At 36.7% G+C, this 13523-nt stretch overlaps 1 protein-coding gene across 1 annotated transcript; it reads right to left on the bottom strand.

Moving 5' to 3' along the window:
• Nucleotides 1–3361: 3361 nt before the first annotated feature.
• LOC148547532 (uncharacterized) lies at nt 3362–4195 on the bottom strand. The gene has a single exon (XM_088495485.1). It carries the CDS (start codon nt 4193–4195, stop codon nt 3362–3364), a length of 834 nt encoding a protein of 277 aa, XP_088351611.1.
• Nucleotides 4196–13523: the final 9328 nt, after the last annotated feature.

Below are 13523 nucleotides of genomic sequence, written 5' to 3' on the forward strand. Positions count from 1 at the left end.
CACACAAACACACGCTGAAAATTAAGATGGATGGGGGAAGAATACTCTCTCAAGTTCTCTCCCTTGGTTGATCTTCAAACCACCATAACTTTTGATCTAGAGCTCCGATTGCCGCACCGTTTGCGGCCACACGTTCACCGTAGAGAGCTCTAAAAAACCCATACAATCAATCTTGAGGTAAGCCACGTTTTGCTCTTCGAATTTCCAGCCTTGATTTCGAGTTTCATGAGCAAAAATATTGAGATTTTGGGTTCTTTGATGTTATAGGACTCAACTCTCTTGAAGGAGAAGGTTAATCTTGTCTCCTTGGACCTTGGGTGTGGTAAGATTCTCAACCCTAGTGAGAATGTTGAACTTGTGGTTTTGGGTATTGAGCTCTTGTGTTTTGGTATGATGATTGTGGCTTAGGTTGTGTATATGTGAATATTGGAACTTGATTGGTGATTTTGGAAAGCTTGGGAGAGGGTTTTATGTGACAAAATCTGTTCTTGGAGGTGTTGAGACCTTGAGAGCTTGAGGAAAAGTGATTTGGAAGTGCTCCGGTTGAGCTTGGAAAATCGGCTAAGGTATGGTTTCGGTTTCCCGTATCTAATATGTAATGTGGTAGGAAATACTTAGGCTAGAGGCCCTAAGATAGGCATTGAATTGTTGGTGTTGTTGAATGGTTGAGATATATGATGTGTTCATATATGTGATTATGAATATTGATGCCTTGATTGTGCGATATATGAGAAATGCATGTTGTGATATATGCTTGATGGATGATTGAGGTTGAATTGATGGGTGGTACCATGTTGATGGTGAGTATGATGTTGATCATGTATAATGATGGTTGATTTGGAAATTGATATTATTGGAAATTGGGATGAGAAGGATGTATGACATGAGATTGTGTTTGTCCTTTAGCCATTGATTGAGAAGTGTTAAAATGGTTGGAGGTAGTTTTGGGAATTTTGGTAAAAGTGTCAATGTGTGAGTTGAGGATGGCTTGATATTGATTTTGGTACATTTTGATTGATTTCAAAGAAAAAGGATGAAATTGGCATGTTTTGATTGATTTTGAAAAGAGTTGAAAGTGGCTTGTTTTGAAAATGGCACTTTATGGTTTTGTATGAAAACATGGTTTTTGGGCATACTTTGACGGGACATAACTTGGACTACGAATCTCTAATTTATGTCAAATCTGTTTAGAAATGAAATTGGATCTGGGATGTCCATGCCGTTCGAAGAACGGGTGAAAAATGATTTAAAATGAGAGAGTTATGACCGTCGGAAGATTGGGGGTTGAATCTGTGAATTCTGCAGCTTTTAACTTAGAAAAATTTTTAGCAGATTAACCCTCCGCGCGTAGGCGCACTTGGCGCGTGCGCGCCATTCTTCCAGGAAGCACCATCCACGCGTGCGCGTGGTGTGCGCGGGCGCGTCGATGCGCTGCGCCATATGCCTAGCTATTTTCCAGAGAGTTGTGCCAGAATTGTGCCAGTTTTATGCCTAGGCGCAAGAGCACCCACGCGCACGCGTGGCTGACGCTTGCGCGCCGTTTGGATATTTTTCAACCCGCGCGTATGGCACTTGCGCGTCGATGAGTTTTTGGCCATCCGCGCGTGCGCGTGGAGTGCGCGTACGCGTGGCCCTGTTTTCATCCCAAAGTTGATTTTTGAGTTTTAAAAGCCAAATTTCATACTTCTAAGCCTCCGATCTCACCACTTATGTCGTAAATCGTTATGATATGCCTAGCAATGAGAAAAGGGGCTAGTGAATGTGGTAACTTGCGAGTGAAGCAAGGGAGAATGGATGATCATTGAGGATCAAAGATGATTATGTGAGATGCGGTGGATGGCGGTGGAAGTGCTTGTTATGCCATGGGCCGAAGGGCCGTAATTATTAATGAATTGGCTGGTTATGGATTTAACCGTGAGCCAGATGGCTGGATTATTGCCGTGTTACGGCGGAGCCATGATTATGGCTAAGTATAAATGCATATATGCTGTTGAATGAATTGTGAATGTTTGCACTTCCACTATCGGAGATGAGAGTTTCCCTGAGAGAAAGCAGTGGCTAGCCACCACGTGCTCCAGGTTGAGACTCGAAGCTCTGTTAACCCTATGTCGTCAGGGTGGCCGGGCACTGTGAAAGCCCCGGACGAGCTCACCCCCATAAATATTCACCTGTGATGGTGATGGATAAATATTCACCAGTGATGGTGATGGATAAATATTCACCAGTGATGGTGATGGATAAATATTCACCAGTGATGGTGATGGATAAATATTCACCTGTGATGGTGATGGATAAATATTCACCAGTGAGGGTGATGGATATGGATCATGATTATGATCAAGCTTATATTGAGTATAACTCGAGTTGGGGAGACACGACAGAGGGACAGTCCAATGGCTAGCTACCAGGACTTGTCGGGTTGGCTCTATAACCGACAGATGATATCATCAGCCACTAGGGACAGGCATTCATCATATGCATACTATATGAATTGTTTGTGATTGCCTATTTGACTGTATATTACTTGCTACTTGTCTAATTGCCTTATTTGTTCCTATTTGTATATCTCTTGTCTGTTATAACTGTGTTTGCTGTTTTATACTCCTGCTGGTGGTTGGGAGGTCTGAAGGAATTGGAAAGGGAAGTATTAGTTAGACTGAAGGATCTTTAGTCAGTTGCCACTTACGGTTTAGTTTGTTTATAAGCTTTGATATTATCTGGAGGAAGTTCTAAGATTGCCTTCGGCTTTCCTCTATTATTATGTATTATATATGTGGAAGCTGTTACCGTGCTGGGGACCTCTGGTTCTCACCCATGCGGATTTTGTGGTTTTCAGATGCAGGACGCGAGGCTTCTCGTTGAGGCATGCTGGAGACTTCTGGATTAGCGAAGATCCTTTGTTCTCGGGACTCTGTTTTGGGTTATATATCTTGTTTAGATACTTTTATCTCCATTAAATAATACAAACTGTGATGACTCCTCTTATAGGAGGTTTTGGAGGATAGGTTTCTGTATTTGTGTCCCTTTGGATTTTCCTTGGGGTTTTCCTTATTTTATTATATGTATATATTGCTATGCTCGGACCGGTTATCTTCGTAGCCGGATCTTGAGTCTTGATATTCCCATTTTTGACACTCTTTATATATATGATCTTGCGTTAACTTATCCTTTGCTCGTTACGTTATCGATCGGAGTGTTGCGCGTTCGAGTTACGGTTTTTGTTTACCCCTTTTTCTACAAAAGCTCCTAGTTATAATCAATTATTCATACTACTATACGTACTAAATTTTTGTTTTAGAGGTCGTAATACCTTGCCATCTCTGAATTATGACTTAAGCATAAGTCTCTGTATGGTAGGGTGTTACACACTAAGGTACGGTTTTTCCTTTTTCAGAAGTCTACATTCTTTGATATAGTGTCCTTTCTTGTGACAATGATAACACTCTCTTTGTCTCTTCTTATCTTGCTTTGAATCTTTAGAGAACTTTCTTTTCTTCTTATTGATGTTATTTTCATCAATATGATTTACTTTAGAACTTTGAGAAAGATACACAGCATCACGTTTTCGAGTTTCCTCCTCTATACGTATATGCCTTAGTAATTTCTCAATTGTAAAGTCCTCACCAAGATGTAAAAGTTTTTTCCTATAACCATTCCAAGATGAAGGCAATTTTGAAATAATTGCTCCAACTTGTAATGATTCAGGGATCACCACTTGTAGATCACGAAGTCTACTTACAAGGATTTGTAATTCATGAATTTGATCCATGACAGGCATAGTATCATTCATAATAAATTCAAAATATTTCATCATGATAAACTTATCTGTTCCTTGTCGTTCGGTATTGTACTTTTCTTCCAAAGACTTCCAAATCTCTAATGGTGATTGAATTGACATGTAGAGATCATAGAGTCGTTCGGATAAAGTGTTGAGGATATGACCTCGACATGCGAAAGTATCTTCATCACATTTCTTCTTCAATTGAACAATCTTTTCTTTCTCTTCCGGTGTGACGTTTTCAGCGGCATCGGCAATTGGTGTAGTCTTTGGGTCAATCACATATGCAAGATTGAGAACCGAAAGAAGAAACATCATCTTGTCTTTCCAACGGTTGAAGTTCGTTCCATCAAAGCGATCTAACTTGACAAACTCTTGATTCATGACCTTGAACGTGGTGTTTTGATCTTGTGCCATCTTCAACAAATATCTCTCTAAACTTGTTGGGTATATGAGTATGAGAAGATGACAAAATCTTATATTTATGTAGTGGTTTCAAGGCACGATTAGATCGCTTTCTTTAGAGAGATATTTGTCCCCACACTTAGTTGCTATAGGGTTGATGACAATACTCTCCCAGGATACAATGAAACCTAAGAATTTCTTAATTAGCAATAGTAAGAAATTCTCAACTCTCTTGAACAAAGAAAATCTCTTAATGGTTGAGTAATTTGTACACTTGGTACGTCATATCTGAAATAGTGAACAAGGACTTATTTATACATATTGCACATAGCAATTATGATTAGTTACGTATACAAATGATTGTATCTTTTCTATTGCCAATAGATACAATGTTTTGAATATACACAACTCTTAAAGAGTTGTGTCCCTTTAGCCAATAGACACAATATTTTGAACATACACAATCCTTAAAAGGTTGTGTCCCTTCAACCAAATGGTACTAAACGGTTAGTAACCGTTTATTAATATTAATAATATTAATAATAATATCAATAATATTAATAATATTAATTAATCAAATTTGTAAATACCCTTCAAGCTGAACTTATCAAAATTTAAACTCAATTCATTTAATTTATGAGCTCAATTTCAGGCTCAAACTCGGCTCGACAGTTCATAAATTCAACTTATCAAATTATTAACGAGTCGGGCTCAAACTAACTTGATTCACTCTTAACCCTAGTGACCGACAACTTGATCATTGCAGGTACTCTCCTATGTTCTTATCTTATTAATTTTGTCATAATTTTAAATTACTACTTCTCCCACATTATTCTTTTCTCTTCAATTCTCTCCTCTAATCTATACTTTCACATATTCCTCTATCTTTTTGATATTTTCCGGAAAAAATTACTCAAATAGTATCCAAAAATTTATACCATTAACAAAAATAACCTTTAAAGATTGAACGATAAATAAATCCTTGAATGATTTAAAAGTGCGACAAAAATAAACAATAAATATTATATTTTTTATAAATAATAAAAAAACTTTCATATTGAACAAGTGACTTATCCATTTGATCTGAATTTTTGTGCTAATATTTAAATAAATATTTAAAAGGTGCATAAAAAATTTGACGCAAAATTTGACACTAGAATTTTTTTTATTTTTCGTAATAATTTAGTCATTCATAATAATATTTTTTAAAAATAATTCACTTGACATAAAATTATCAAATTTTAAGGATAAAAAGATTTTATTTCTTTAATAGTTTTTACAAAAAAATTACATTAAAATTTGATTTCTAAATTTTTTTAAAATATATATTTAATATCTAATTCTTTTTATCATGTTTTTAAATATTTTAGGAACTTATTTATTGTTTGCATTTTTTAGAATTATTTTTGTCAATAATATAAATTTTTTGATACTATTTTAGTATTTTTTTTTCCAACCTTTCTTCAACCAAGTAAAAGCATAGTTTGGTAAATACTTTCACGTGCAAATGTAGTACTTTGTCTTTCTTGCTCTCTCTCATTCATTAACTAGATTACCTTTCATGGCTTTGTTTCATAGTTGGCTATTCAAACTATTTTCTAGCATCTTTTTCATGTGTTGCATTAATCAACATCTTTAATTTATTTTTTAATTTGATTTAGGAACTTCTCTTTATTTGAAAACTCTTTTTCAGTTTTTCATTTTTGGCATCTTGTTTCATAAAAAAGGTCTCCACCTACCAATGGTGGATTATTGTAGAAGGCTCATATATATTTTATTAACTCATTCATTTGTTTCATTTCTTTAACTGCTTTGCATTTGAATAATATTAATTTCTTGAAGTATTGATTATGTAGAATATTGAATTTAAAAATTGGGGTAAAACACATCATTAAACCAAATCAATGCCAATATTACATGAAAGTTTTAAAACAAAAAACGTTGCATCGATATCTTCGTTCACATATCTATATAAATCGAATTAGGGTAATTTGAATTAGGCATTATAGTAGTAAACCACTAAATCAAACTAGGGGCATTCGATTTAGTAGTGTTGCATAAATCCGCATAAATCGAACTCACCTACTTCGATTTAGGCATTATAGTGATAAATCTAATCAACTTGTATCGATTTACTATGGAACAAATGTAAATCGAATGCAACCAATTAGATTTACAATCCATTTCGAATGTAATAGTAAGGCAATAACATTTGATCACAAATAATACCCATAATGAGTACAATAAAGAGTACATTCAATAATAAATTAAAAAAATAATAATTGTAAATATTTTCTATAAATTATTAAAAAATCTCATTATAAATAATTTTTCAGTATAGTCAAGATGACATTAGACTTATAAAACTGTATTTACTGCTGATCAGGTCTATGTTTAGAGACAAGCATTAGTTTTTTGCAGTTCAAAGAAATATTTAGTGTTAAGGTCAACACATCAAAATATAGTTCAAATGCCAATGAACATTACCTTCAACAGAGGAATCCAGCATGCTATTTCAAGTGCTTGAGCAGCTTCATCAATAATCACCAAATCAAATGACATATTATCGAGTTTCTTAGAATAGGCCTCAATCAGAATAGTTAATATTACATCTGTCTACTGCCGTTTAAGTTACATCTGTTATAGCAAGCTGCTGCCTTTTATGCTCTTCTTTGGATAGAGTTCTATGTTCCCTTTGTATGTCTCTCCTTGTACTTTTGTCTTTAGTTTTCAATAGCTTTCCATTCAATGCCTGAAAGAAACACATCACATTTAGTGCAAATTATATTTCATATATATTATCTAGTTATGCAATAGCTTTTCATTCATAGCTTTCTCTTCAGGGTTGGTTGTTGTAATTATATCTAGTTATGCTACACGAAGTTGATAGTGTCATCAATTATGAAATCTGAAAAAAAAAAAAAAAAAGAGATTCTTTTGAGCGGCAGCTAGATGATCACCATCAACCTTGGTAAATGATAATAAATTAGTTCTTTAATTTCTACTCTAAGAATTTACCTTCATTTCTTTTCGAATATCATTTGCAAGGCCACTATTATCTCCTCGTAGTACCTAACAAGAAATTCAATAACGAAGGATATAAAAATCAATTATAATGAAACATACATACCAAACAAATACTATGAAATCAATTCATTAGTTAATATTTGTTGCGGTCCAGCCCAACAACGGCCATGGATTCACTTGCAGATCCCCGACCCGCTAGACATTCGACCCGCGCCTGGAGATGATCCGCGTGCCACCTCATGACCTACGAAGAACCTGGACAGCTAGTAGAAGATTCTAGATGAACGGACTCAAGAGAATGAGCCCACCCGAGTATGAAGTATAAATGGGGAGGGACCTATCCCTCTCCAGAGGTACGTCACCTTCTTACCCTAATTAGTTGCCTTATCGTACAGACACTAACTTTAGCATCAGAGTGTCCTTGCAAGTGGCCCACCCGCCGACCTACCGATGACTCGTACAATCATCCTACTCATGAAGCTCGCACTCAGGTCCAGGTCTCCCATCTCAACTAGTTGCTCCAGTCCCGACTCCACCCGAACCGCCATTCACCCGAGTGACCAAACATTAGCGCCTACTGTGGGAACCTGGCGCGAGTATGGAGCTCTTTCCTCACATGGAGGAAGTACGAGAGGAGGGGGGAGCCCGCCTGAGGAGCAGGGTGAGTTCAGCAGCCTCTTCTCAGGAACGTCCGAGACCTCTATCTCGGCAAGGAAACACCCACTCCCGATCTCCTGAGAGACGCCCGTTCGGTGGCACCGGCGATGACAACTCAAAGATTATGCAAGAACTCAGGCACCGAGTGCAGAATTTGGAGAGAGAGCTAGCAGCGAGGGACCGCTATCGTCCCGAGCACAGTAGAGACTCTCGCCCAAGTCCGTCTCGCACTTGATCTCCCACCAAGAGATCGGAAGACCGCAGGAGAAGCCCTAGGAGGGACAACAAACACGAACAAGCCGACACTCAATCTCACACCTACACCCACGGTAGGTCGGAAGGCCGCCGGGAGATCAGGAGAGACAGAGGAAAGAAGTGGTAGGACCCTGTCATTATGGGAGCAACCCCTTTCCACCCTTCTCTCCTCAAAGTCCGGCTACTGAAAAACTTCGACAAACACACAGATATGAGGTATGATGGGATGAAAGACCCTCAGGAACATTTGACGGCCTTTGAGGCCATAATGAACCTGGAGGGTATTGGTGATACTGTAAGGTGCTGTGCTTTCCCTGTAACCCTGGCAGGTCCAGCGATACGTTGGTTTAACGCACTTCTGCAAGAGTCCATTACGGCCTTCACGAATATCGCGCAGAGGTTCTTAGCGTAATTCACTACATGGATAGCTAAGGTCAAGCACCCGATCAACTTGTTAGGTGTGACCCAACGCGCTGGCGAGCCGACGAGGAAATTCCTTGACCGGTTCAATGATGTATGTCTAGAGATTGATGGCTTGACAGACTCGGTAGCGAGCCTATGCTTGACAAACGGCTTGTTGAATGAGAACTTCAGGAGGCATTTCATTACCAAGCCTGTCTGGACCATGCAAAATATTCAAAATGTTGCGAGGGAGTATATTAACGATGAAGAAGTTAGCCAAGTGGTGGCCGCCAATAAGCGGCAGCCACCCCACCCGCTATTTGCAACCTTTTCCAGCCTTAGGGGACTGTTTAAACCATCTTCAGGTATGTCATCAAAAGCAAAAGTTATTGATGAGTTCTGTTAGTATCAAACCAACAAGTCAAAGTTGTGTCCAATGCTCGGACCACCTGTAGCTAACAGCATGGGCAATTTTCTTCCATAAATTAAATCAATCAGAGACTTAAGAATTACCTTTAATCTATAAACAACACCTTGTCCAAGAGCAGGAGAACCTAGATCAGCCTTGTTGAGTTTTAAAACGATGACGTTATGAGTACTAAATTACAAAAATAAGACTTCATTAACTCCTAATGGTATAACAATATTGATCAAATACATAAGAAAACTGTCGTGTCAGTAATTTGTGGCAACCTTTTTTGCCACATACAAGTCTTATAAAATACTGTGAATAACAAAAGGCGGAAGAAAATGTAACATAGAAAATTACTTAAAGACTGAAAAATGTGAACAATCGAATAGGTTCATATAAAACTGAATACTAAAGATAACTTCTTCAAATATGAGTCGAACGATATAACAGTCAAAGATTTATGAAATGCAAAGTAATTGATAAAAGAAAGTCAATCATTCACCTTGTGTGTAGGAAGAACATCTCCTTTTGTAGACTGGAACTCAATCAGAGATTTTCCCATAAGCCCTGTCTATATTCATGAAAAAAAAAAGAGGAAGAGAAGCACCATATAAGAATACCAACTGAAACTCCACTCATCAATTATTACTTATTAATCAAATAGCACACTATATGATAAAATCGTGATCTGGATCTGATTTTATCGAAGAAAATAAGATTGAAATGGAAGAAAAAGACTCAGAAAGTGAATTTGTCATATGAACAAATACAAAACCTAAAATTGAAAGAAAAACCACAGAGTACATTGGAGTACATATTATTATCCACTATTTATAGCTATTAGAAAATTAACCTTACTAAAACCTAACTCAATATGGTAAATAAATTAACTATGGTTATGAGGTAATTACTATTGCTAGCTTTAACCTCTAATCAAAACAAACTTTTCTATCATTCTAACTAAAGTTACAAAAACAAATACTATCAAAAAAATTATTCGACCATAATCAGTTACAGCTTGCTTTTGTGAGCCATTAGATTCCACCTTAATATCATCTCTAACATCCTCCCTCAAGTTGAAACTGATTGAATTAGTTGCAAGTCCAGCAATATTATTATCATCCTCCCTTGAATTAAGACGTGTTGAAACCTTTAACCTCTTATCATCCACAAAATATCCTCCCTCAAGTGGGACGTGTAAGTCAAGCATGCCCAACTTAAAAAGTAAAGGTTCAAAGACACCCGGTGATAACGCTTTAGTAAGTAAATCAGCTGTTTAATGAGCTGATTTAATAGGTAGCAATTTCAGCACCCCTGTTTGAGACTTTTCACGAACAATGTGACAATCTACTTCATTGTGCTTGGTTCTTTCGTGAAAGACCAGATTAGCTGCAATATACAGCGCAGATTGATTGGCTGAGGATGAGATACATGGCAGTCATTAAGAAGATAAAGAAGCCATCGACCTTCCCGAGTTGCTTGTGCCATGGCATGATATTCAACTTCTGAGGAAGAACATGCTACAGTTGTTTGCTTCTTACTCTTCCAAGACACTAATGAAGAACCTAGGAAAAAACAATACCCAGTTATTGATCGACGAGTATCGGAACAAGTTGCCCAATCCGAATCAACATAACCAGTCAATTTGTGATCATTATTTAAAGAGAAGAAAAGGCCCTTAGAAGGAGATTTCTTGATGTATCGAAGAACATGTAGTGCTGCCTTGTAATGGTCATCAGTTGCACAATCCAAAAATTGGCTGAGCTTCCAACTGCAAAAGCAATGTCTGGACGAGTATTGGTGAGATATAGGAGTCATCCGAGCAGTCTTCTATATTGTAATGGATCTGGTAATCTTGTGCCACTCTCCTTAGAAAGTTTGCCATTATACAACATAGGAACTGAAGCAGGTTTAGCTTCTAACATACCATATTCCTCAAGCAAATCAAGAGTGTACTTACGTTGATACAAAGCAATTCCTTTGGAACTACGAGAAACTTCCATTCCAAGAAAGTATTTCAACCGGCCTAAGTCTTTAATACTAAATTTAGCATTAAGAGCCCTTTTAATAGCTTCGATTTCAAATAGATTATTTTCAGATAAAACAAGATCATCAATATAAACAATAATAATAGCCAAGCCAAGCTTAGTGTGCTTGATGAACAGAGAATGATCATGAGAAGACTTGATAAAACCATGTTGTTGAAGAAAACCACTTAATCTTAAATTCCATTGACGGCTTGCCTGTTTCAAGCTATATAAAGAACGATTTAACTTACAAACAGCACCATTTGGAACATCGAGACCTTGGGGAGGTTTCATATAAACCTCTTCTTGCAACTCACCATGCAAGAATGCTGTATTAACGTCTAATTGGTGAAGTTTCCAGCCATGGACAGCAGCAAGAGTAAGAATCAGTCGTAAAGTGGTGATTTTTACAACTGGACTGAATGTATCAAAGTAATCATAGCCAACTCGTTAACGAAAACCTTGAGCCACCAAACATGTTTTGTGGCATTCAACACTACCATCTGGATTAAACTTCACTTTAAAAACCCACTTGCATCCAATGATGCGCTTTCTAATAGGCAAAGAAGTAATAGACCAAGTCTTATTCTTCTCAAGAGCGAGCAATTCTGCACTAATTGTATTTCTCCAGCATTCATGTTGCACAGCTTGTTCATAAGTCTTTGGCTCAACTGTTGTGGTTATTGCTAGGGAAAAGGCTCTATGGACATGGGATAGCTTCCCATAATCCACCATATGAGATAGACTGTACCGCTTGGAACATGATTGGTTACTAGAGCTTCCTGTTCTAAGTAAACATACAATGATAATCTTGAAGATAAGAAGGTGGTTTATGTGTACGAGTTGATCGTCTAAGATCCTGATTATGCATGTTATCATTTGAATGAGAATTAGATGATGCACTATTTGGTGGACTAATAGAAGCTACATGTGAATCAATGAGTGATGTATGGTCATTAGACTCATGAAAAGAATCAGTAGTTGCATGAGATGGATGAAATGCATTTAAGGAATCATAAGTAAAAAGATCAAATCTATTAAAATTAGAATCAGCAATAGGTAGAGAAGAGGCATTTATGGATTTTGTGAGCATCTCATCATCAAAAGATTTATAAGAAAAATAGTGTTCATAAAAATCCACATTTCGAGACAAAAATAGTTCTCTAGTGTGAATATCAAACAGAATATATTCTTTTGTGCCAGCTGGGTAGCCAAGAAAAATACTCTTTCTTGCTCGTTTATCAAATTTTGTTCTTCCATGAGTTAACGTTGAAGCAAAAGCCAAGCATCCAAACACTTTAAGGTGACTAATGTCCGCATCCTTACCAAATAAGGTAGCATAAGGGGTTTTATTTTTTAAAACTGGAGTTGGAAGTCTATTAATTAAATGAACAGTTAAACCAATAGCGAAATTTCAAAAAGTTTTTGGCAAGGACGATTGAAACATTAATGCTCTTGCAATGTTAAGAGTATGTTGGTGTTTCCGCTCAACAATACTATTTAGTTGAGGTGTCTCAACACATGATGTTTGATGCACTATACCCTGTGAATTATAAAAAAATATCAAGTTTAAACTCAGGACCATTGTCAGTTCGAATAATCTTTACTTGAGAATTAAAATGTGTTTTCACATAGGCAACAAAATTCTAGACCAAACTGTTGGCTTCTGACTTTAATTTCATGAAATAAATCCATACAAATATGGTTTTATCATCTACTACAGTTAAAAAATATTTATAACCTTGTAGAGAAATGAGTGACATTGGCCCCCAGATATCAATATGTATTAAATCAAAACTGTTTAAACTTGTTGTTTCACTAAGGGTATATGGTAACCGTTTTTGCTTCGCATAATGGCAAAAATCACATGGTTTAGAGCAAGTAGATACAGAAAAATGCACACAAGGATATATTTGTTTAATAATGTCAAATTTTCTTTGGGGTACATGACCCAATCGAAAATGCCATAAATTCTCAATAGAAAAATTTGAAGTTTGTGTAACCAAATTTGCTGTCCTAAGATTAGAAGAAAGTAAAATCTTGTCACTATGACCTTGCATGTCTAGAATCCTAGTACTCCTATTAAATGTTGTATTTTCTATGTTGTCTTTATGTGCTAACTCTAATGCAGGAAAATCTAGCATGTATAATACATGTTTTGCTCTAGCTGTACCAATCATCTTCAAAGAGGTCCGATTCTGTATTTCACAAGGTTTGTCAGTAAAAACACATTTGCAATGCAGGCCTTCTGTAAGTTTGGAAATAGATAAAAGATTGAAGTTAAAACTTGGTATGTACAGCACATCCGTGAGATAGAATGTAGCTGAAAATATCACAGTTCCACTTATAGTTGCAGTTGTATGTGTTCCATCTGGTAATTTTACCAGAATTGGTCTAATATGTCTAAAATTTGTAAAAAAAAATGCAATGAGTGTGATACATGATCAGTAGCTCCTGTATCAAGTACCCACGAATTTGAGAAAAAACTTTTTACTGACAAAAATCGTGCAATATGAGAGCTCATGCAAAGTTTATAAGTCTCTAAAGGTATACCTCCACT

The sequence above is a fragment of the Arachis ipaensis genome, chromosome B8 (genome assembly GCF_059453495.1).
Source record: "Arachis ipaensis isolate K30076 ecotype BB chromosome B8, ASM5945349v1, whole genome shotgun sequence".
NCBI lineage: Eukaryota > Viridiplantae > Streptophyta > Magnoliopsida > Fabales > Fabaceae > Arachis > Arachis ipaensis.